Source organism: Sylvia atricapilla, chromosome 9 (assembly GCF_009819655.1).
Source record: "Sylvia atricapilla isolate bSylAtr1 chromosome 9, bSylAtr1.pri, whole genome shotgun sequence".
Lineage (NCBI taxonomy): Eukaryota > Metazoa > Chordata > Aves > Passeriformes > Sylviidae > Sylvia > Sylvia atricapilla.
The window spans coordinates 28,077,859-28,102,773 of NC_089148.1; the positions used below are offsets into that span (position 1 = coordinate 28,077,859).

General features: G+C 47.9%; 1 protein-coding gene across 1 annotated transcript in view; it reads left to right on the top strand.

Moving 5' to 3' along the window:
* Positions 1 to 1,185: 1,185 nt before the first annotated feature.
* PLPP3 (phospholipid phosphatase 3) overlaps positions 1,186 to 24,915 on the top strand; it is a 41,762-nt gene continuing 18,032 nt past the window's right edge. Inside the window, exon 1 of the mRNA XM_066325427.1 lies at positions 1,186 to 1,606. Within this exon, the coding sequence (XP_066181524.1) occupies positions 1,468 to 1,606 (139 nt within the window). The 5' untranslated portion in view covers positions 1,186 to 1,467. The remainder of the gene's footprint in view (positions 1,607 to 24,915) is intronic.

Consider the following 24,915-nt stretch of genomic DNA (forward strand, 5'->3'; position numbering starts at 1 on the left):
AGCTCTCTCCTCACCTCCTGCACCCCTGCTCGGAGCAGAGCATTGCCCTCCTGCCAGCTCGGGCTCCTGGGAAACCTTTCCTTTTACTTCCTTGATGATTTTTGATTAGACCAAAGGAGCGATTAACCAACACAACAATGCCTCCTCACGCAGCTCTCTCTCGTTACACTCATTTGATGGAGGTGATGCTGCTGCTGCGGGAGGGCAGAGCTGCCACGCTTCGGAGATGCCACCTGGCACGGTGGCACAGCCAAAAACTTCAGCCCGGGGTCGCCGCGCTGGGATCTGCCAGGATCTGTGGGTACCACACACATCATGTCCCGTCCCCTGTCTCAGCACAAGGAACAGAGCAGGAGGGCAGGAAGGAAAAAAAAAAAATAAAAAGAGAAAAATATTTATGAAGTTATTTGTTGTCAGTTTTCTGTCCCTTGCACCGTTCCCAACTTTCGGGAGTCCTCCAGCCTTGGATCGGCTGGTTGTTTTCCTTTCCCCCCTGCACTCCCGTACCAATGAACGCTAGAGGCACTCGGCTCCTTCCTTCTGGTCTGCGAGAGAAAACTTTAGTTCCTAACTTTTTTTTCTCTTTTTTTTTTTTTTTTTTTAAACTTCCCTCAGGAAAAAAAAATGTAAAAATGTGGAGTTAATTATCTATGTAAAATGTCAGATGCAGGAAAGGGGCTGTGCTTACTTGGATAGCCCATCCGAGGCGAAGTGACTGATTTTTTTTTTTTTTTTTTTTTTTTTTTTTTTTTTTTTTTTTTTTTTTTTTTTCCTGAGGGGTGGAAAGGCTCGCGAAATAAAAGTGCAGAACCGAGCCGGTGGCTCCCAGAGCGGCCGGGGCGGGCGCGGCGGGAGCCCCCAGCGCAGCGCAGCGCAGCGGAGCGGAGCCCACCTGCCCCCGGGGCAGCATCCCCCGCACCTTCTCCCGGACTGAGACCTTGATACTTATATACACACACACAGAGAGAGAGAGAGAAATATATATATATATATATATATATACATACACTTTTTTTTTTTTAATCCTTCCCCCCGGCTTTTCCTCCAGGACTTTTTTCCACCGCTTTTGGGACAACCCGCAAACTTCTCGCTCAGCTGCCCCCTTTTCGCTGATTTCCTGGTGGTTTTGTGGTGGATTTTTTTTTTTTTTTTTTTTTTTTGGGGGGGGGGGGAAGAGCTTGTTTTGGTTTTTTGTTTTGCTACTTTGATTTTTTTTTTTTTTTTTTTTTTTTTTTTTTTTTTTAAACTCGTCTCTCCTTGGGAAGACCCGCCTGCCTCTCTCGCCTCCCGTGCCCCACCGGAGAGGCCGGGAGCGGCTCCGGCGGCGCGGGCAGCACCTCCCCGGCGCACGGCGTGCGATCCGGCGGCGGCGCGGCTCGGCTCGGCTCGGCTCCGAGCAGGCTCCCTGCGGCCCGGCACGGCCCGCCTCGGCTCGGCACGGCTCGTCCCGGGCGCTCGCCCCCGATAATGCAGAGCTACAAGTACGACAAGGCGATCCCGCCGGAGAGCAAGAATGGGGGCAGCCCGGCGCTCAACAACAACCCGGCCAAGAGCAGCAGCAAGAAAGCCCTGCTCATCTGCCTCGACTGCCTCTGCCTCGTCATGGGTGAGCACCGCGGGCTCCGCGCCCCTTCTCTCCCCGCTCCCGCAGCCCCTTCCCCGCCTCCCCTCCACCGCTGCCCGCGGAAAACTTTTGGGAAAGTTAGGCGGCGGGCGGGCAGAGCTCGGCCGCGCCGCTTCCCGAACAAAAGCCGAGCGGCGCCGGCGGCAGAGCGGGGCCGGGCAGCGGGCGGAGGAGCCGGGAGCGGCCGGGCCGCGCTGGGGAGCGCTGGGGAGCGCGGGGGGCGGCCGCGGCTCCGTGAGGGGACGGCCGGGGCTCCGTGAGGGGACGGCCGGGGCTCCGTGAGGGGGCGGCCGCGGCTCCGTGAGGGGACGGCCGCGGCTCCGTGAGGGGACTGCCGCGGCTCCGTGAGGGGGCGGCCGGGGCTCCGTGAGGGGACTGCCGCGGCTCCGTGAGGGGGCGGCCGGGGCTCCGTGAGGGGACGGCCGCGGCTCCGTGAGGGGACGGCCGCGGCTCCGTGAGGGGACGGCCGGGGCTCCGTGAGGGGACGGCCGGGGCTCCGTGAGGGGACGGCCGCGGCTCCGTGAGGGGACGGCCGGGCACCGCAGCCCCCGCACCCCGACACGCTCGTTGCTCGCTGGTTTGCCGTGGGTTTGTGCCCCGCTGCCGGAGGCGGGAGCAGGGGGCACTGTGGGCTCGGGGATGTGCCCCCGCCACGGGCCCCGCTCCCGGGGCTGCCTCGGCGGCACCTCGGCGGCGCCGGGGCAGGCTCCAGGTGGAGGCAGCGCTCTACGGGGCAGCACGGCCGCTGTTTTTACTTAGTGATGGAAAATAGCAGCTCTGGCCGCTCCGGTTGCTGTGTCGCTCTGCTGGCAGCGGCTTTACCAGCGCTCCTCTCTTTCTCCCACCTCGCTAAACTCATTCCTTTACAAGTCCGGAGCGCTCCCGCAGCGCCTGGCAGAGGTTTGGGTTTGCCTGCCTTTGCTCGGCTTTTGGAGATGCTATGGCTTTTTTTTTGCTGTGGCATGGAAGGGAACTGTCAACAGCGCGTCTCAAAAAAAACCAACTTTTTGCATTCCAAAACATCAACCCTTCCATTGTGGCTGCGATGCTGAATATTTAATTGACAGACACAGGCAGGGGAAATCAACTGGCTTCCAACAAAGAGATTAATAACACAACAGCACGTGAGTTTAATACTCCAGACACCACAGTCTTTAAAACAATTGTTTCTGCTTAGAGCTCATTTTTTAAAGACTGTCAGTTTGATTTAATTTTTATGCAGTTTATTGATCATCTGGTGTATATTAGGGGGCACTAATACATTAGGAGGAGAGGCATGGTTTTCTCTTTATATTCCCACAAGAACAGGGGCCAGTGCAGAAAGCTTCATCTTCTCAGATCTGGAAAAAATAAAAATACTTGGTATCCCATACATGAAACTAATAAAAGTAGAAACATAACTAGCTGGACTTACCTCACTTATTTAAGCAGAAAGTCGAATTCCTAGTAAAACAGCTCCTAGGAGTCAGAAGTTTAAAACTTTTATTTACCCAAGTTTTCTTAACTTGAGGCATTCCTGGCATGAGTAGGTGCTGTTTGAATGGGGAAAGGGTTTTGCTTCCCCTTCTCTGGGCTAAGGGTCCTAAATGAAAAAGCAGTTGGTTGACATGTGTTATTCTACTTGTGCTGGTTTGGGTAAACAGGACTTATCAAGCATCACTGGAAAGTATTGTTAGCAGGGAATAAATAATGTGATGCAGCAAAACCGTGATTGTTGCTTTGTTTCAGGTTGCTACAGGTGGAAATCGGGAAGTAAACACCAGAGTTGGCTTCTTTAGGGGGTTTTGTTGGGTTTCTTCGTTGTTTTGTTGGGGTTTTTTTAGGGTGAGGAACATTTTTAAAAAGCACGAATGCAGTAGCTGAAGGAAAAGTTTAGATCTGGCTGATCACTGGCTGGTGAAGAGCATGGGTGGGACATGGTGAGGGAGGTGATTATGGGATGGAGAGGCCAGGATGTGTGTTTGGGGATGGATAGCTCATGATGTGTGTTTGGGGATGAGCTTTGCAAATACACCAGGACCAGGAGTATTGGACCTGCTGGTGGATGCCTGGATGTGAGTTGCTGTGGAAGCTGCCCCACACACAGGAGGCTTGGCTTGCTCTTCCCTCTCTTTTTTGCTAGGGAAGACGATGAGTTTATAGTTTCCAAGCACTCGATTCCCATTTTCTTGTAAAAAAAAAAATTCTCTCAAAAAACCACTTGGAAAGTGGAAAATAGCTTAACCCTTCCTGTAAGAGAAAGGCGAACAGGTACAGGTTGATGGATATTTACATATTCCGTGGGGAGAAAAAAAATAGAGTCCTTTATAAGCTAATGAGGAGCAGAATTGGGCAAAATGATCTTTTTGGGGTGGAGGGACCAGCAGAGGTCTTCTGCTGGTGCATGGGGGCACATGGCCAGTGGCCTGCAGTGCAGTCAAACTGAGTTATGTCTCTTGAGCAGCTGCCTGAAGATATTCAGAGAAGCAGGGGAATGGAAGGCTTTTTCTCATTTGAGGACCACTTTAGGAAATATTAAAACTGGCCATTTGATTTGCAGAGGCTTGTGATGCTGCACTGCTGCAGGTAACGCCGTAATCTGGCCTTGAACTGGTTTCCTCTGAGGGGAAAATGAAAAGAGTGAACTATGGCTGAAATGTTTTTCAGAAGTGACACGCTCTCTGTGAGGCTGTAGATGTCTACAAACCCTTTGTTTACACATAAATTTAAACAAATTACCCAGAAGACAATTATCATAAACATCTGAGAAAGTCTGAATTAGTAAAGCTATCAGGAGCTTCCTTCAGCTTTAATTTGGTGAGAGTAGTTAGAAAGATCCACTTTTGCCTTTCATCCTTGAGCAGTACAATGGTTATCTTGGTAGCAAATGCATAAGAGGAAGATTTGTATCTTTTTTTCTTGGGAGCCATGGGCAGGTGGAGTGGGTTGGATGAAGATCCGCTGGACCAGACACTCAGTTTCTCCTGCATTTCCAGCTTGAGTTGAGTTGGCAGGGAGCTGGATGTTACTGACTGACCAGCCCACTCCTCTAATGAGTGCTCTTGGCACTCACAAATCCCTGGGCTCCTGCATGAACAAGAGGTTTGAGCGCCGACACTGTGAACTTCCCAGAAATTCCGTGCCCGTGCTTAACTCAGTAAAAAAGGGCAGAAAAGGACTGAGTGTGCATTTATTAAAGCAGGTCATGCAAGGGGGGGAAAAAATAACTTTCTCCATCTGCTTCCTCCTCTTGGGAGGCCTCTGTTTTAAAAGTTGGAAGATGCTTCCTGAAATTGTTAGGGCCACAGACGAGCTTGGTGGTGTGGAAGAGTCCCCGCTGCCCTGTCCCTGTCTCCTGATCACTGCAAAACATCTGAAAAAGTGATCGAGGGAGTCTGGGCGGGTCTGAAGTTCCCCCTGCTGAGCTGGTTGGTGTCTTCGCTTTGTAGAGCAGTGGGGAACTCTGAGCAGCAAAACAAGAGGTGTGATGGGTGGACCTCACTCTACCTTCATCTGATCATCCTCAACCCATCCCTCTGCCAGGAGTTTTCCTGCACCTCCTACCCGGAGCTTAGAGTTGTTATTGGGGGGAACTGGGGTCATCCTGGCTGGGACAGATCTCGGGGGGGCAACTTTCTCTGGTGCCATGGTGTTTTGCTGTCCTGCCACCAAACCTCCTCCTGATGCAGGAGATGTGGCCAGGTAGGGAAAAGCCTCCTGACCTGACCCTTGAGGTGGGACGGTTTGGAGCCTGGCCCCACAAATGCAGTATCTAGGGTTAAATTTACTCCTCTCAGAGCGGCTGTTTTCCCTTGGCAGGGACCCCTGGTGTTCAGCGAGCTCTGAGCAGCCACCTGTGTTCTGCTGATGGGTGCTAAGTCAAGCGTTTAATCTCAGAAGAGGGGAAGGCTGTGTCAGCAAGGGTGATAGGGCAGATGAGGGTCTTCAGTAGCTTGTATTTGTGCGGCTTGTGCAGGTAAAACAGCTTCCAAAAAGTCCTGCTTGTGCCATAAAATAGAAGGATTTCATCTGGCATACCTGCTTCTGAGGCTTGTGGAAATGGAGTTTATGGGAGCATGTGTTTCAGGCTGGTGGGATGTAAGCTGCACATAATTTACTGCCCTTCTTCCTTTCTGCCTCTAATTTAATTTTCTCTCTTCTGTCAATCCCGGTTAATCTGTACAGCACAAGTTTTACTGCCTTGGGGAGGTTATTTGAAGCAACAGATGGATAGACCTCCTGCAACCTTAATATCTCTGCAGCTTTCTCACAAATTTGGCATCTCCTGTAGCAAGCTTGATGCTAAAATGAACTTTGAAAGTAAATATTTATGCTAGCTGGACCTTGACGTGTTTATATAAGTGGGGATAGAATCTTATAATTTGGGCTAACAGTTTAGATTACTCTTGACTTTCCTCTTCTGTGCAGAAAATTGTGAAGTCCTGCAGCTCTCAGAAGCAAAAAGGATTTGAGTTCTGCCAGTGGCCCTGTCACTTCATCACAAAAATTGGTGCAAACAGGCCTGGGATTGTCATTTAAGCGTAAGGAGTGGGAGGAATTGGAGATGAGGGGTGAGGTTAGAGTTATTTGGATGGTGTAAAGCTGGATGTGATGAGCTAAGCAACTTTGCTTTGTTTGGGTTGGGGCTGTTGTTTTCACTTTTAGGACTACCCCACTGCGCAGCACTCACTTTGTCGCATGGCTGACGTCTTTCCGTGCACCTGAAGAAGATGCTGAGCCAACCATTTCTTGTTTCCAGCAAGGGACAGCAAGTCCTGGCTGTACCAAACCAGCTGGACAGTCCCAACCCCTCGGTGTTGCCTTCTCCACGCTGTGCCAGGGAGCACTGAGCCCTCACCACACGGGAGAAGCTGTGTGGGTGGAGAGTCATCATCGTGTTTTGGGCATCCCTAGGTGGGGTTTGGTCGTTAATGTTTATGTATCACTCCGTACCTGCAGGATCTCGTGGTGGCAGCGAGCTCCTGGCCAGGGATGGCTGCTCTGGCACAGGCAGGTTGGCAGACTGGCACCTTGGCATGGGGTTGTTGTGCAGTTGGACTCTGCCATAACTTAGAAGTAAAGGAGTTTTTTTTTTATGCCTGGAAAAGCTTCTTGAACCAACAGTCAGCACCTAAAGTGTGATACCCATCTGTTGTGCCTCCCTTGAAAGACCAAAGGAGCCGAAGATGACTGGAAGTAAAGGCGAGAGAAATATTTTGGAGGTGTTTGAAATCCACTTTTTCTGCATTTGCTTTGTGAAAACAAACAAACAAACAAAAAAGACAACCTACCTATCAAAAAGAGATTATTAGTGACAATTATACTTGAGGTGTTAATTGCAGAACAAGGAAATGCTGTACCTATGGCAGCCCGAGTCCTCAGGGGTATAAATCTGTTGGCTTTCCCGAGTTGGTGGAACTTGGCCAGCCTGAAGATGTGTCTCCAGGAAAAGCAGAATTACGTGCAACTGCTTCATGGCCAGGAGTGCTTTGAATCCTGTGTACCTGCTGCTGAGACAGGCAGGAGATGGGAATCACAATTACAGCAGATGACATTTTTTTAATTGTCTGTTTGTAGTGAGCGCAGAAAATAATATAAACATCACTCCCAGATCAAACGGATTATTTTTATACCCTTTAAATCTCGATTTAATATGCATGCCTTTCCTAGGCTGCTTTGGTCTGACTCTGTTTGTCTGGATACAGGCTGGTGGTGTCTCTCCAGATGCGTGTGCTCCGTGTACCACCCAAAAATGGTTTGCATACCACAGCTGGGGAACCTCTGGCAAACCAGGGCCCCTCTTCAGCCTCTGAGATGGGCAGGGTGTTTGTGTGGCTCCATCTCTGCCTGAAATGCCTTCAAAGAGGGGGAGGCAAAGGCCCAGCTCTGCTGCGTGGCTCGCTCCAGCAGAGCCGGCTCCATCCTCCCCGTTCCCTTCGTACAATGCTCCCACTTCATCCATAGTAATCCAGAAGGGACCCTTGTGGTCTCCCGGCCTGCCTGTGCCTGGAACAAGGGCCTGCCTGTTGAAGGCAGCGTGGGGAAAAGCAGCAGCCTTCAAACCCTCCCATCCCAGCATCCACACAGCCAGCGCTGGGAACAGCAGCTTCCCTGGTATCCCAAGGGGTTGTGTCCCAGCAGGGGAAGGAAGCGGGGAAACCCCCTCCCAGGATGTGGCTTTCCCCCCTGCCAGCTGGGGTTTTGTGTGAGTGCTGTCATATATATATATATATATATATATTTTATTTTTTTACATTTCTTCCTTTTTGTTCAGTCTTAGGCCCTTGTTGGGCTTTTCCCATAGGTCGGGTTTCGTATTTCAAACAAACAAACGAGAAAAAAAAAAAAAAAGAAAGGCTCAGAGTTGAGAATGATAAAAACCTCAATGAAAGAGGTGAATTAAAGCAATCCAGCACTTATCCTGTAATTACAAAAGTCTGAAGTCAGAATGTCTGAATGCACTTCTGTGCTGCCCCCCTTGCCAATGTGTCTGGAGGCCCAGCCTGTGGCCAACCTTCCATCCGCCTTTCCAGATAACTCAGCTGGGTGAGTTTTGCCCAGAGCTGGGAGGAGGGTGCCCTGTGTTTCACAACTCCTCATGGATCAGTGGGCCCCTGTCTCAGAAGGGCATTTGCATCCCTTTCAAAGCCACCTCATCTCTGTTTCACTCTCTCCCATGACATCCACCTTGGAGGGGCACTACCTGCTCCACAGTTTTAGAGCAGGTGGAAAGTTCCTTCGTGGGGATCGGGTGTCTGTGCCCAGGGATGTGTTGGAGCAGCTGTTGGGAAACTGGAGAATCCCTTCTTGCCTCTTTGCTGCACGCAAGGGCTCAGTTGCAACAGTGGGATGGTGATCAGCAGAAGCTGCTCCTCCAGTTTGACCTGAGGAAGGAGAACGCCACGAAAACCAGGGAATTTGAAGTGTTTTAGTTTGGATTTTGATGCCAGCAGTTTGAAAGCAAGCCTTAAGCATAAGTTTGTTACCGAGAGAATGCATGAAGGAGTTTGAAAATCAGCTTTGTCCTGGCAGGTTTGGGAGTGTCAGAAATTCCCATGGAACTCCATCCTTTGGAGTCAGTCACGTAAGTGGGCTTGTTTTTCACATGTGTTGGATGTTTTGGAGACAGAGGCTTGAAAACAGACTCAAGTCATCAGCAGAACATGTAATTTAACTCCAGAGCTTGTGATGCTCTGAAAATGCCTGTGCTCTTTGTGCTGTGTGTTCCTGTTCCAGCCCTGGAACACGATTATGTCCGTACATCCATGTGCTTCTCTGAGCACATGGTGCCCTCCATCAGGGCCAGGCTGGGGCTGCCAGCCAGAGTCCAGATGGAGCTGCAGCTGCTCTGACAGTGGTGGTGACACTGACTCAGTGGACACTGCTCGTAATCCTCTACTACTTTCCCATGGTTTTGAATTTCTTGGCCAGAAAGGTGTGAAAGTTTGTTGATCACAGCACTGAGAAGCTTGGGAGGTGCCTCCAGGCTTTCTGATAGAACACACCACTGGGCATAGCCTGTGATACTTCGGAAAACACAACAAATTAAGGCTGGAGCAGCTGGCATTGCTGGGCTCACCCACACCTTGTCCTGAGCACCAGAGGAGGCTGTGGAACAGAGCTGTCCTTCCCTGCTTCAGGAGCTTGCAGATGTCAGACTGCACCTCTTGAAGCTTCGTCACCTTTGCTGGAGCTGAGAGCAGCGTGGTTCTTCCTTCCATGGCTTTAAAGAGAAGAAGTGAAAGTTACTTAGTGGGATGTTCTGGGCAGCCATCCCTCCTGAAGGAAATGATACTCCTTCAGAGAGAGAGCTTCTGTCTCCTGGCAGCATCAGTCTGGTGCTGCACAAAAGAAGAAATGAGCTGCTTTCACCTGTAAAATCACAAACAATGACTGCCATTTTTGACCAGCCAGCAGTGCCCCTGTGTCTGACCATGCAGGCACTGCACGCACATATTAATCACTTTTCGGTTAATTGAGTATGTGTTCCTGTGAAGCTGAGACCTCACCACATCCTCCAAGTGTCCAGCCGCTGAATTTGAAGGCCAATTTGCCAAATGGGGTCTGGGCTTCCTGTCTCCTTGACACTCAGCAGGTGATGTATGACTTTTTTGGGGTGGGGGCGTGATGTGATGGACTTTCCTTTAAACCTGGAGGGAACAGCCAGCCCAGCCCTGGTTATCATTCCCACCCAGCAGACAGCAAGGTCTGTGCTCTGGTCTTTGCACAGCAGCCGTGGCAACCAGTCCCACATCCCAAGCATTTTGAGGGCTTCCAAGGCTTTTCTGCAAGATCCACCACCCTTTAAAGTGCTGGTTTCCAAAGGGAAAGTCGCAAACAGCGTGGTGAAATGCTGATAAGCAGGTCTGGTCAGTAACCACTGGCTGCATTTGTGTTCTGAGTGATGCTCAGGGAGTAATTTTGGATGGCTGGCGAGCTGATGGCAGGCAGCAAAACTCCTTTGAAGTCGATAGCTGTGAATCAGTTTGGTGTTAGCAGGTTTCTGGGGCGGCTCTTTGATCACTGATCAGATGGCCGTCGCTTTTTTGGGGAGCTGCTTCTCCCTGAATTCAGGTGCCGGGCCGAGGATCCCTGTGCCAGGCTGTGCTGCCCTTGGTCCTGCCCAGGCATGTCACGGGAGTTTTGTGCCTCTGGGAGTTTCTAATCTAGGGAGACAGGCAGCAGAAGGAGCAGCATCACCTCGGTGCGTGGGCAGGCGCTGGAGCCCGGCGAGGGCACACTTTGAAGGCAGTGTTTCCAGTACAGAGGCACCCAGGTGCCCAGTGGGGCTTTCAGAGCTGCTGAGGTACCTCCAATTCCTTCCTTGACTTCCCCATCGGAGCTGCAAACTTCTGCCAGTCCTGCCAGGCTTCCCCAAAGTATCTTGAAATCAGATTCCCAGCGACTGTGGGGGAGTCTGTGATTGCTGGGGCTTGAGCTGAAGTGTGTCCCTAGGACATGTGTGCACCTGTCCTGGAGCTTCCCACCTGAATTCCTATGAAAACTTGCCCAGGTGCCTCTGCTCTGGTGGTTCCATGTTCTGCAGAAATGGGAAACAACCTTGGATTCACCCACTGCAGCAGGAGCTGGCTTGTCCTTTTCCCAGAATATGAGCTGGAGTTTTTCAGGTTAAGGATATGCAGGAAAAGCTGCACTAAGGCATCTGCCAGTTGATAATACATAACAAAAACGAATGGTTCTCAAAGGGAAGGGTTTGGAGGGGCTTTTATCCTACTCATACTTGCCACGCTGAGAAAAAGTTCCCTTTGCTGCCTGACCACAAGAGGCTGTGGTTTTTGTAGAGAACTCAGAGCGGGAGGGTTGTTGGTGGTTTTTTTTTTTTTATATATTAACTCTCATAAAAATTTGCAGCATCAGTTAGTATCCCCTCAAATAATCCCTTTTTCTTTTCCCCCACATAATCTGGGCCAGATACTTTTTTCATCCAGCACTCTTGGTTTCTTGACCATCCCTGCAGCTTTAGCATGCAGCTGTCATTCTGCTGCAGCTCCCACAAAGCGGCTGAAAACCAAGGTAACAGCAACATTTTGAGTGAAGGGGATGAAATGTGGGATAGGTTCAGCGTATTTCTTTGTCATTGTTGGAGTCCTATTCAGTCTGGAACTGAATAGGAGGCTGATTAGCATGTGGAAGCATTTCTAAAGCATTGGGCTGTGAGGGTTGGGTGGTTTGCGTTTGGTTTTTTGTTTTTGGTTTTTTTTTTTTTCCTTAAAGGAGAAGTTTTGTGGCATTTATTTTTCTGACTGAGCTGGTATGAGTCTTTGTCAAATGCAAAACAAATACGTGGAAAAAAGCCGGATAGCATTTTGGAGAAAGCCCGTTTTGATAAATCTCCATGGGCACAAAGAAGTTTCCTCAGTGTGCAAAACTCTGAGAGCCACTGCAGAATGTAGGCAAGCACCATGTTTGAAATTGCCAGGCAAGTGGGATAGTGTTTGGGATACATCAGGATTGTGGATATAACAACAGGTACTTTGCTCTTGCTGAAGTTTTCTGCCACAAGTGGGTATTGGGTCCACAGGCTGAAAATCCACCTGCTTAAATCTCAGTGTTTTGCTTTCGCAGGGAAAGATGTAACACTGAGGTAAATTAAAGCTGCCTGCAAGTGAAAAACATCTTCTTCCCCTGTGAAAGTGCTTCAAGTCCCGGGCCTGAGGCTGGTTTTGGAGAAGAGGGTTTTCCCTTTAGTGTCAGGGTGAGGTGTCAGGCTGATATCCTCATTAACACCCCCGTGCTGCAAGATCTGCTGTGTTTTCTCTGAGGGGTGAAATTATTGCCCTGGTGCTGTTTGTGGGTCTCAGCTGGGTCAGTGCTGGAGCAGAGATCCTGCCCTGGGAGTACCATATCTCTGCCTTCTGTGGGAACGCAGGATTTTGGGGCGTTTGCAAGTCCCAAGGGACACAGGAGAGCCCTGCTGCCTGTCAGGGGCTGTATGGGTGTAGCACAGTTGTGCCCTGAGCTCGCAGACAGAGTGGGCAGTGCAAGAAAATGCGTTTTATTTCTGTGTGCAGTGAGTGATGGGCTTGAGGTCTGTCTTGAAGGCCTCAGTGAGTGACAGCTTTGGGGTTGCCTGGCACAGGGCAGTACTTGGAGTCAGACCCTCTTGGTGTTGTGTGCGTGGTCCAGACCTCGTGCCTGGGTTTCTTTGGTGCCTTGTCTGGTTTTCTTTCATTTATTGCCACTTTAAGAAAGACGAAATGGTCAGCTCACTGGTGTGCCTTGATGTCACACAATGGACTGGTTTGGGTGGGAGGGGACCTCAAAACTCACCTTATTCCCTGCCATGGGCAGGGATACCTAGGTTGTTCCAAGGTTGCTCCAAGGTTGCTCCAGGTTGCTCCAAGCCCTTTCCAGCCTGGGCTGAGACACTTGCAGGGATGGGGCAGCCACAGTTTCTCTGGGCACCCTGTGCCAGGGCCTCACCACCCTCTGAGTAATGCCGGCTATTGAAGGCTGATTAAAGCTATTGTTTAATTAAGGAGAACTCAGCTCCTCTGCTCACAATTCATGATTAAAGGACCTTTTGAAGTAATTCTGCAGTACTTTCTTGCCTTTGCCTCCTTTATCGTGGAGAAAGCTCCTCGTGCTGAGCGCGCCCCGGCTCCGCGGGCTGAGCGCGATTACGGGACCGCAAACCTGCTGGCAGACCTGGCTGCTGCCAAAGGCATCCCGACATTAAAAAGCCCTGCAGAGGGGTGGAAGGGAGTTCAATCTCAGGATACGCTGATTTGGAAAGGGAATCCAAACAAAGAGGCTTTTCAGCAGAGGCTGAGGCTTGGCTTCTCTCAAGGGCAGTTTGGGCTTGGGGAAGCATCCGGGAGACGGTGAGCGGAGCAGGAGTACACGAGCTGGATGCTGCGTGGTGTAAGGTTTCCCAGCACAGCCTGGTTTTGTGTTACAGGCTGGGGACCTGGCTCTAAGCTCTCCTCTCCTTTCTTTTCCTTTTTTTCCTTTTTTTTTTTTTTCACCCCTTTCTTTTATTTCTGTTGGAAACAAAGGAGAGGTTTAGGGGGTTTTTGTTGTTGCTGTTTCATTTTTTTTTTTTGTTTTTAATAAAGGTTCCCACCCCCTGCAGGTTTGGCCGTGCCTCTCGCTGTTGATGCTGGAGGGGGACCCCGTTGGTGACTGTGACCTGGAGAAACCCTTTTCAGGGTCCCATGCAGGCCTCACAGGGATGTTTTATTTCGCTCAGAAAGCTCAGCCCTCTCAGGGGCTCGCTGAGGGCACTCTGGCAGCAGCCGGAGTTCCTGAGGGGACAGGCACCTCGTAAAGAAGTTCTGGCTCAGATAAGAAGTGAAATGAGGTGGATGCTGGGGCACCTTCTTTGCGGCAGGAGGGATGCAGAGTGGAAGGGGTGTCTGCCTGTTCCCATGGCAGCCCCGTCCTGAGCTGTGACACCTCTGGTGCCACCGCGAGGTGCCAGGAAGAGCCGAGCGGCGAGGAGGTGCTACCAACCATCCCAACCAACCAGTTGGGGTTTTTTTATAGGCACCAGATGGTTTTAATAGAGGAAAGCTGAACTTCTTATGACCCTTCCCCACAGACGTTGTTTGTTGTTTTGTAATTGTGGCCGGGACAAAACCCTGTTCCAGAACCTGCAGTGAATGGAGAGCTTGGTGCCTTCTTCTCCATCCCACCATAAACCCCCCGCTGTCCCCATGCTCCTCTGCCTGACTCCAAATGATCCAGGGGAAGCTTCTGGGTATGGAAAACTTGAGGCTTTCCACTGATCCCTGGCTAAAGAGATTAGCAAGAGTACAAGCTGGAAGAAACTGAAACATCTAAAAGCAAAGCACAAGGAAGCAATAAAATGTCAGGCCATGTTTTCCCTGCTGGTTGATTAAAAATTCTCCTGATAAGCAGGAAAGCTTTCATGGCTGGACAAGACCTGTATCGTGTCAAACGCAGTGAAAGGTTTATTAGAGGAGGATAAAGTGGTGCGAGCGTAGGGTTGTACTTGCAGCCCTCCTGGAATTGTTATCCCCCAGGGCTGGGGAGCAGTGCTTTTTTGGAAGACAGAAAGTCAAGCAGGAGGAGATGAGGCCTGGGTCTCCATGCTCCCCATGGGAAAACCATCAGCAGTGGTAAACCAGTGTGGGCTTGGAGACCTGTGCCCTGTCAGTGCCAAGATGCTCCGCTGGGCCCATGGTTTCCCTCTAGCCTGAGAAATCTTGGGATCAAACACAAGACAGGAATGACAAAACAGGAAAACAAAAGGCTCACTTCCATGCTGTTGTGTTTGACTTCCCAAGGTTTTAATTGCCAAGGGCTGTACTGGGAGCCAGCTGGCTGCAAAGGGATGCAGATCCCCAGAAAGAGAGGCAAAGGGATGCAGATTTCAAGTAAGAGAAGAAAGGCTCTTTTTTGTTGTGGGTTTTTTTTTTTAATCTTTTGTCAGAGAAACTAACAACTCTTATGTTTTCCTACAGGAGTTGCAGTTCTGTGTACATTTCCCCTTCAAAAAATAAATTATCACTTTTAGTTACCTGCCTCCTCAGCTCCCCCAGCTGCTCTTAAAGCTTCTGCTGTTACTGTTTTGCTACCCATAGGTGTAAGAGGGTGCAAGCAGCAGGAAAGCCAAATGTAAAGTGCAAATGGTACCTCAATTTTGTAATTTTTCTCCTTGCAGCAGAAAACCTCTGCATTTTACAAAGGGGAAATCACGGTAGGTGGTTAAACTTCCAAGCCCATGGCTCATGCTCCAAGGGATACGCATTTCCCTGCAGACGTGGTACACGGTGTCAGCAGGATCAGGCCCACCAGTGCGTGGCTCTGGGAACAGGCTGGACAACCCCAATTTTACTGCCAAAACCTTGTTTTCATACGATAACTTGAAAAGAAAGGGGGGAAAGGCCAGCTTAAAATAATAGTAATGATAATATTAATAACCAAAAAGCATGGGCTATTCGGCACGCCGGGCGCATAAATCTCGGCGTTAGCTACCTGTGAATCATCCAGCAGCACGTTAATTGGTACCCCTCAGTAGATGAGGATTTGGCACCGGGTCTGCATGTAATTACAAGCCACACACAGAAGGACACAGGCAGCTAATGAACTCCTGCCAAACTCCAGCTCCGCTCCTGCGGCTTTTGAAGTCCTCTGGTCTTTCAGTGTTTTGTATGGTGAGCACTGAAAGGCATCAAATCACTCCTTTGACAAGTGTTTAGAAAGGGCTGGTTTGTTGAATAACCCAGTCCCTCCAAAGTCCCAAATCTGAGAACTGGAGCATCTATAGGCTCCTTTCTCAACAGAGCAGTAAATAGGCTGGAAATAGAGGACACCCCTGAGGAGCTCCTGCCTTGCTGACGGGAGCCAGAGGGCTCTGGTTGCCACGACGGGCTGCAAGAAAAGAAACTATTTCCACTTAAAAAATACTTCAAAACAATCCCACCAATGAGATGCCTTTTTTTTTTTTTTTTTTTTTTTTTTTTTTTTTTTTTTTTTTTTTTTTTTTTTTTTTCCCCCAAGCCTGAGTGTTTCAAACTGAGTCTGTGAACTGCAGCTCTCATGGGGTTGCAGTTGTGCTGGTGTTCTGAGTGAGGTGATGAAAGGGTCTTTGGAGGGTTTCTGCCCTGTTGGGAGGGCAGGTTTTCGTGGTGCTGGGTTTGGAAGGTCATGGTGCTTTTTGCTGGATGTTTTGTTGCTTGTATGGGATTTGAGCCTGAGCCCTTCTCTTCCTCTTTCCATGTCTGAGGTGACAAAGGGAGTAGTTGTTGAGATAAAAACAATTTCCATGAAAACCTGCGATTTTCAGGCAAACATGCCAGGCGGGTTTCATGGCAGTACCATGGTGAAGAGGAATAATGCAGCTTGGCACAAAGCTCTTCCAAAAAAAAAAAAATAAAAAGGAGGGGGAGAAGAGGAAACAGAAGAGCCTTTGTCAAAATTAACTGCAATAAAGAAAAAGGGACTCCTATTCCCTTGGGCTCCTTTAACCTTCTTTCCTCAATTTATTCACACGTTCCTTGACAGCAAGGCACGGCATTGTTGCAGGAGCCTGGAAATGGGAATTGGGAGTTCTCCATTCTTGGCTTTAAAAGGCATGGTACATGTTGTGTCCCTCCAGTCAGTGTGAATAGAGCCTTGGCCCTTGCCTGTGCCATTCAGATGTGGCCCAATTCATCCTGTCCCTTAAAGAAACAGAGTTATGGGGTGTCACCTGGCTGTAAAATGCAGTTGTTGTGGGGAGGTTTGGGCTATCATGGGACAGGGGCTGGAGTGACAAGGTGGCTGTGCCCACCCTGCCTGGCCCTGTGCTTGCAGGACACAGTGGTGAAGTTCCCAGTGTTACTATTATACTGGATTTGCAGGATTTTCAGTTTCTTAGAGGGATAAAAGCACCCAGAAGCCCAAGACGGTGTGCAGCACTGAACCATGCTGGCCCAAAAAAACTCTGTTTGGTTTTTAGGGGCGCAAATAATTCACAAGGTCTCATCCAGGAGCAGATGGGCCAGGGTAGGTAAGTCCTTGTGTGCAGCACGGGGTGGACACCTCTGTCACTGCAGGTGATGTCTTGCCTCCAAAATACCCTGCTCCCAGCTGCTTTCCACCAAAAGAACTCAAACTTCCTGTGGGCAAGGAGGTGTCAGCATGGCCAAGGCAGCAGCTGTCATACCTCCTCCCTCCCCTGCAAAAAGTGTCCTTTCCCTGTAATACAAAGCTATTTTAATTAGGAGCACAATTTTTATTTATTTTTTTTAAACATTACCAGCACAATCTCAGTCACATCAGGTATTGCTGTACATTAAGATGCCACTCCTATGCAGTCAAAATAACGGAGGAACAAGAAGGATGGTAACATTGCACTTTTTTAACCCGTTGATAAATAGGCAAAACCTTACAGAGCTCTGCTCTGGGGACCACCAAGATCAACCCCCATCACTTTAAGGGCTTTTGGATCATTTCCACCCCCATCTCTCTGCCTTTCAGCACTCCGGGCCGTGCTTTATGTCCTGGAAATTCTACCAAATCGCGACTACCGAGGGGGAAAAGCTTCATTTCCAGTTAATCAAGGGAGTTGTGTAATACCATTTTCTCCTGGGGAACTTCCAGAAAAAAGAAAGGAGGAGAGGAAGGGGGGGGGTGGGGGTGGAGAAAGGGGGGGCATTACATAAAGCAAGTATATTAAGAGGAAATAAATTATGAATTAAAAGTGATTAGTGAACTTTTAAGGAAGAGGTCAGAAGTGCTTTTTGGAATACAAACTTTTTAAGCTTCCAGTGCTTGTATTGGGTTACAGAGTTATAACCCAGCCTTATTTGTGCAGGTGGCTGCTGCTTCAAATCCGAAGAAGGATTTTGCATTTACAATAGGTACATTGACAGAACTGGGTCAAAAAGCTACTGGTGGCAGGCTCAGGGCTATGGCCAGGGGCTCTGCCGCCTCCTGCACAGGGGCACTTGCTCCCAAAAACGTGCTTAATTACAGTGGCACTGCCTGGCCGTGGTGCTCAGGAAGATGTTTGGGAAGTTCAGTGACAAAGTTTGATGAATTTTTATTTAAGAGACCTAATGTTGACTAGGCTAACTGGATTTTTTTTTTTTTTTGGCTTCATATGCTTTGTGTCTTTACTGAGTTAAAAATAATAGAATTTTGTTGGCTGCATTACACTGGCTACAGTTTTATATTTCTGCTTGTTCTTGTTATGATTGGGGTGTCTGTGCAAAGAGGAGGAGCCAGGGCTTCTGTGTTGGGGTGTTTGGGGGCAAGAAGCCGAGATAAAAAATTTTTGCTTTCTGTTTTATGTATTAAAATAGCACCTACAGCTCACTGTTGTTTTTTTTTTTTTTTTTTTTGAGCAGAGGGTGATGAATTGGTTGGATGGGGATCTGAGTGACCTGATCTAGTGGGTGACATCCCTGTGCACGAGTTGCAACTGGGTGATTTTTAAGGTCCATCAAACCCAACCTCTTCTGTCATTCTGTGATTCTATATAAGTAGAACAGAGTTGTGAAATTGGTGTTCACCCAGCTCGTGGGATGACGGGGACACAGGGGATCACCCATTGGTTTGGCAGAAATCTCCTAGATTGCCCCCAAAAGAAACGGGGTGTTGAGTGCTGCTGGGGCTGGGCAGTGTCCTGAGCCCTTCCTCGAAGGCAGAGCCCAGGGAGAGATGGTGAGAGGCTTGTTCCAAACCTTCCAAACCCTGCTGACCAGCAGAGCAAACACCCTGCTCTCTCCATTTGTAATTGAAAACATAATAGTCACCACAGTGTGTTCTTCACACCAGCTGTTTGTCTTCACCATTGCAGAGTCCACAGGCAGATCTTTGTTTTTTAAAATTTTTCCCTCTCTCTTCAAGCTGGGTCAGGCTTGTCAAATCTGTGAGACTTCCAAAGTACGTGGATGTGCAGAGGTGCCTCAAAAGGTGTTGGCACTTTGGGGTTTTCATGGGTGTTGCGTTCTATCCCTTGCCATAGACAATGTGAAATGATGGTTTTGTTTCCATCAAGTTTGGCTGGAGCTGGCTCTGGATTCCTGTTGGTAATGTCTTTTATATTCACCCCTCCAAATTTGCTGGTTGACCAGTCTGGTTTAAATCTGTTTTACCCCACAAATGCAGAATTTTATATGGACCTACATATTGTGCCTTGGATAAGACCTTTTGTTCCTATTAATGCATTCTTAGGTATTGAAAATAAATGTGCACTTTAATATAAAGGTTTTTTAATGCATCAGCTCATGCCAAACTCCCATGAGGAACAATTTAACACTCGGTGTAGAATTCCCTTCTCTTTCTTCTTTTGTATGTGGTCCTTATCTTTGAAAATAGGTGGTAGCTACTCACTAAAAGCACTTTTTCTCCCAGAAGAAAAAACAAACCAGTGGCAGCATTCCTGTTCATCTGCAGCTCTTGGAGCGTGAGGCTGGCACGTTGTACTCCAGCCACATGAGGAAGTATTTCTACTCTTGGTTTCAAATCCAGAAGAATTTGCAGTGCAAGAGGATAATTTGGCATTTGACTTCAAGTATCTGTGACCAAGAACCTTTTTGTAATAATACCCTCTCAGGATGGCTGGGTTAATAAATATGCTCCAGGTTGCACAGGGGAGAATTAACCACAAAGGATGAGGATCATGGAATCGTGGAATGATTTGGGTTGGAATGGATTTTAAAGCTTGTCTTTTAGAGGGACACTTTCCACTAGACCAGGTTGCTCAAAATCCCATCTAACCTGGCCTTGAACACTTCCAGGGATGAGTTTGGGCAGCAGGTAGAGAGCTGACACCACCTTTGGTTGCTTTGAAGGGCACTTCTCAAATACCTCTGCAGCCTGGGGTCATCAGTGTCATGGGATTGTCCATGCAGAAAATAATTTTTTTTTTGCTTTCTTCTTGTTTGCTATTGCACTAGCAGGCAGGAGAAGATGTTAACCCAGTGTTCCCGATTAACCAGTTCATACTAAAAACAAAGAAACGAACCCCCAAAAAGTAAGAACCCAGAAAATGTTACCTAAGTCAAAATGAACCTCTGTCTGCCACTAGGAAGTCTTTTGGAATCTCTAGCATCTGATGGACCTAAAATGATGAGGTTTGCTTTGAGGTTATTACAATTTAGCTGAAAAATAAAGATAATAAAATGGACAACAGAAACGTCACTCTCTTCATGGGAAGGATGCCAGCCAAATTAGCATAGATGGGGAAAATGTTCATGGGAGTTGCATGAACAAACTTGCAGCAAGTAGAAAAGTAACTAATTTCAATTTTTTTAAAAAATTTTATTTTCTCTTTTTTGGTGGAAATCAACCCATTGTGCCCAGAAACTTTTCCAAACAGGTCAAATCAGAGGAATGCAATATATACTGATCCTTGTTTATAGATTCTTTAGTACTCTAAAGCAGGTACCTGTTTTACAGTAAAGTCTGGGGTTTGTTTGTGTGGAGAATTTTTTCTCCTCATGTGTCTGTGTAGCTGAGAGCAGTGGAACTGTAATCGAGCTGAATGGAAATCTGTTTTGCAAACAAAGATATTAGATGTGTTTCCAAAATACAGGCAGATGCACAGATCAGTCTACTGGACTGCTGGAATCAAGGTGAAGAACAATTAAGACTGTGCAGGTAATGAAATAGCAGAGCTGATGGTTAGCCCAGTTGTCTCCTGGTCCTGGTGAATATGAGGTCCTCAAATATCCAGATTCAGTTAAAAATATTGGGAAGGAGGCACATCACTGATGCTTCCAAGACCTTAAAAAAACCTGAATTTAATAGCTGGATCCAATCTGCACTAAGATCCTTATTTTGGCTGATACTGGGGTGAGAATCTGGTCCCATAAGATTATTTTTTAGCTGACAACACTCCTGCCATTCCTTCAGATTCACCCAGTGCTGGTTCTCTTTTGATTGACAGCGCGTGCCTGATATGGCAGAAATGTGGAAATACTTCTATCCTTTGGGTTATTACATTTTATTTATATGTTTTTATATCTATTTATACACGTACAGTGTAAGTTGGCTTCAAGAGCTGCTCACTCTGGCAGCAGTTGCCAAGGCTGTTCTTCTCTGAAAGTTTTGGGAAGCCAACTTGTAAAGCCCCAATAAAAGCCTACCGTAGGCTAATCTAGTTTATATGCATTTTTAAATATGTACAAATACTGTAAATCAAATAAGGTTTATGTGTACCCAAGATCAGCCACTAAGTAATTCAAATAGAAAGCCTGTCTCTTGTAGGTACCCAAATATTTACAGAGTCTGGCTTGAGTAAGGAATTAGATACCCCACTCAGCCCTGCCAAATTAATTAATGGTCGTTTTCACTTATTTAGGTAGATGTCTAATCTAGTGAAACCCTGAGAACACCCAGGGCCTGGACAGTGGCAGACAAAAGCATCATGGAATACTTGTTAGAAATTACCATTGTTTTGTTGAGACAAGCAGCAACATCCCACTGACCTGCAGGGTTAAAGAACAGAGATTTAATGAAAAACAACCCTAAACTCCATCAAAACCAGAAGTTTAAAAAGGAAGAGGTGGTGATGGTGCTTAATTTGGTGCAAAGGTTGGGCTGGGAAGATGAGAGGGGCCTGGGTGGGTCACTGCACAAATGCCTCTTGCCTTCCTCCCCTTCCACTTTTTGATGAGTGGCCAATGAAAGCTTATCCCCTTTTGAAATTTTTTTTTTCCCCCCATTAAATCTGCAGAAGTGTTAACTTTTCAAAGACTGTGAGATTCAAAGTGCTGTGCCCAACACAGAGCCCTTTTTTCTCCTGCCTTTGATTTTTATGCACATTTCAAGCTGGTCAGAGAGTACACGGGGGTTTTGTTTAGGCTTTGGTGGTGGGGTTTTAGCTTTCAAGCTGCCAGCCTTCCCAGGATTGTTGCCTATTAACTGCCTCTTAATAAAGGTGCTGACCAAAGAAAGGAATACTTTTTCCTTGGTGCTGGATTTCCAAACTCGATCGGCTTTATTAAATGGAAAGACAAATAAATGTAAATCCTGCCCTGAAATACCTTAGCACAGGACACCAGCAGTTAGAGGTCACCAAGTCACTTGGACTTCCTCCCAACAAAAGCAACATCATCCCTCAATGTCCAGCCCCACAGCATCCCGCAGTGCCTCACACAATTCCTCAGTGTCCACACCTGCTCCCTTTGGATGGGGCAAGATCAGTCCCCGAGAGAATTTTATTGTGCTCATGGTTTGGAGCCCTGTTTGATCTCCTACAGCATAGCTGGATAAAAGCTTGTGGTTGGGATTTCCTTGTTTTTTATTAAAGCAAAAAAATCCCCGTTGTACCAGCTAAAGAAACTGTCCTTCACCTTGTGAGGGATGTTACAGGTCGGAAGGTGATTTCAGCGCCGTTACCTTTATTGCACTGGAAGAAGAAAATCCTTTTGTTTTATGCTTTAGTTTCCCATGAGATGGGGATCTGCAGCCCTTCTCTGGTTGCACAGGTCTCTTTGGATGTGCCCGTGTTGTGTCCATGCTTTAGGACACGGTGCACAGGCTTCTGTGCCATTACTCGGCATGGAGATACCAGGATTAGGGAGGATGTGAGGCCCTTCTGCAGCATTCCTAAAGATTTTGCAGTCAGTGTGCACACGTAGGTGAGTTGTACCCACAGACAGAATGACCAGATAACACCATTCTTGGAGAAAAGTGAACATCCCCCAAATCAGTGTAATGTTTTTGGCTGCCTTGTACATCTGTCATTCACTTCAGTGCAAGTCACTGTTTCCTGAAATGAACTTCTTGCCTCCTCTGTAGTTTGGTACTGTGTGTAGGGATGGGAAGTAGTGGTGGCCCAAGACTTTACACCTTTATGGGGTCCGGCTGTTGAATCTGTAGATCCAGACCACTGCAGCCAGGGGTGCAGAATCTGAATCCCCCTGTTGAAATGCTGACTCAGAGAGGCAGACTGGGGCAGGAGGGGTGATGAGGTCAGATGTTCCATCCTCACAGTACAGCCCTACTCTGCTCACCTTCCATTTCCAAGGTGTGTGGGCTGTAAGCCCCACTTCTGGATCCTTTTGCCTCAGGCAGATCTCCTAGTGTGAACAATGTCTCTGTGGTGTTTTGTTTGAGGGATCCCAGAGGCATCTCTCTCTGCATTTAATTTTCTGTCTTCTCCCAGACTTCCCTCTGTAGTGTTTTTTTTCTCTGGCAGCCTTTTGGCACCACTACAGGTTTCTCTGTGCTTTAACCCCCTTGCCCAAAAAAAAATGTGAGTGGTGACCTCGTCCCCCAGACAACCCATCCTCCAAGAAATAACCTCGTGGAAGAAGAGCCATCTTGAGCACAATTTATTGTTTGCCATGGACCAGGGTCTTCCATTCCTTGGGTGAAAGAGCAGCCTCCCACCCAACCCTCAAAATCCAGGGCCTGTTATGTCTTCTAAGTGATATTCATTCAGTTATAGGGAGTATGTTTATGTTTCTCATGTTAAAAAAGGGGAAGGGAAAAAAAAAGAAAAGGGAATCTGAGGTTAGTGTTTTGCTGGAAAAATATCAAGACTTGATTGGCAATATCCCACTAAACCACAAGTTTGTAGGAGAGAAAACAAACCCATTGGATTTTCCAAACTATGCCTATGTGCTTTATGAAAATGCGTCCCATATAGGTCACTTGCACTCTTATTATAGCTGTGGCAAGTGTACATATAATTGAAACATGGAAATACTACCCCATGCTGCTCAATGAATGGAGGAGAAACAAATCTTTATTACTCCTGGGTTCACAGAATATATAGGAACACCATTGTCTCTTTTTTTTTTTTTTTTTTTTTTTTTTTTTTTTTTTTTTTTTTTTTTTTTTTTAGGGCCGGTTTTAGCTTTCAGATGTATTTTATTGTCTGTGGGAACATGTGTTTTACAGACCTGTCATGTGAAAGCCATTAACAAGAGGAACTGGAGGAATAACAATGAGCCACGTAACCCCGTGGTGTGTCTGCTCCCCGAGTTCAACCCCGCGACATGAGCGAGCGCTTCTCCCCCTGCCATCCCTCACGGGGACACCTGAGGGGTTCTTAAGTGGCCCATTAAAATGGGATTGCTGGCACCAGAGGCAGGCTTCTGGGGCCAAGCTGGCTGGGCATCAAAATGGTTAAATGGTGGAATGAGGATCAGCTGGATTCACGCGAGATGTCCGGTTTTATTTACCGAATCTGAGCTGGGCGGGCAGTTCTGAAACTGTTCCTCGCTGGTTCACACGTGTGGTGGAAACTGTCCCGCCTTGCCAAGCAACTCGGGGCCCAGAACCTGCAATTAACCCATTTTTCCAGAGTTTTTGAGAGGATTGGAAAGGGGTCCTGAGCAGTGGCCTAGACCATTTTTCGGTACCTGAAAATTTTACTTCAGTATGTGTTGTTCCTGCTCACAGGTGGTGGATTTTTTCCTTAGGACTAACAAAACCCCGTAGCAATCCTGGCTTAGGCAAAGCCATTAACATACAGGAGAAGGAGCCAAAGTGGATTGCGCAAAGTGAAATCCAGAGGGTGGTTCATGTGGACAACGTGGGAAACATTATTTTGGTGACACTTCTGAACAACGTGGATGGTGTTGCTCACATCTAGCAGATGATGTTCACTACAAATGTACTGAGGACAACTTTGGGTCAGACCCAACAGCATTTCATTTTTTTATTTATTATTTTCATTCATTTTGGGAGGAAAAACCCTCTGATGTCTTTGACTGCTAGCTGTGTAAACAAACCCACAGATACTTAAGCAAGTTAGTGGTCGACAAGTATTCCCTAATGCCTTCTGTAGGATCTGGGTGTGAGACCTGTTGTCTTGGCCCAAGGACAGCTGGAACCACTGTGCATTTGTTTTTCCCCTTACCTGGGTTTCGCTCTGCAAGTGGGAGGAGGGTTTCCTGTGCCTTGTGGCTGGTGATTTACTCTCAACACGGGTTTCAGGGAATTTGGGGCTTGGTTTTGTGGGGATGTAGTGCTCTTCTCGATGATGGGCTTAACAGCAGTGATGGATGGGGAAACTGAGGCAAAGGGAAGGAAGGTGCCTTGCCCAAGGTGACATTGTGGCTGGGAAACACCCTTCTGGGTTTGAGGCAGTGCTGTATTTGTCTGAAAAACTTTAAAAAGTATGGAGCTATGGACATGCCACAATTTCCCTCCATGCTCTGTGTCCTGACCCACGTTCTTGAGCAGATCCTGCTGGTGCAAAGATCCAGCCAAGCTGTACTGACACAGAAATCCTGCACAGAGGGTTCACAGACAGTATTTAAAACCCAGATTTCACGTGGCTTTATTTGGCTTGAAGGTGAGCAGGCTCTGATGGGAGTTCATGGCTTTTGTGGATGCTCTGGTCCTTGCACGGATGGGTGTCCTACAGCTGCTCA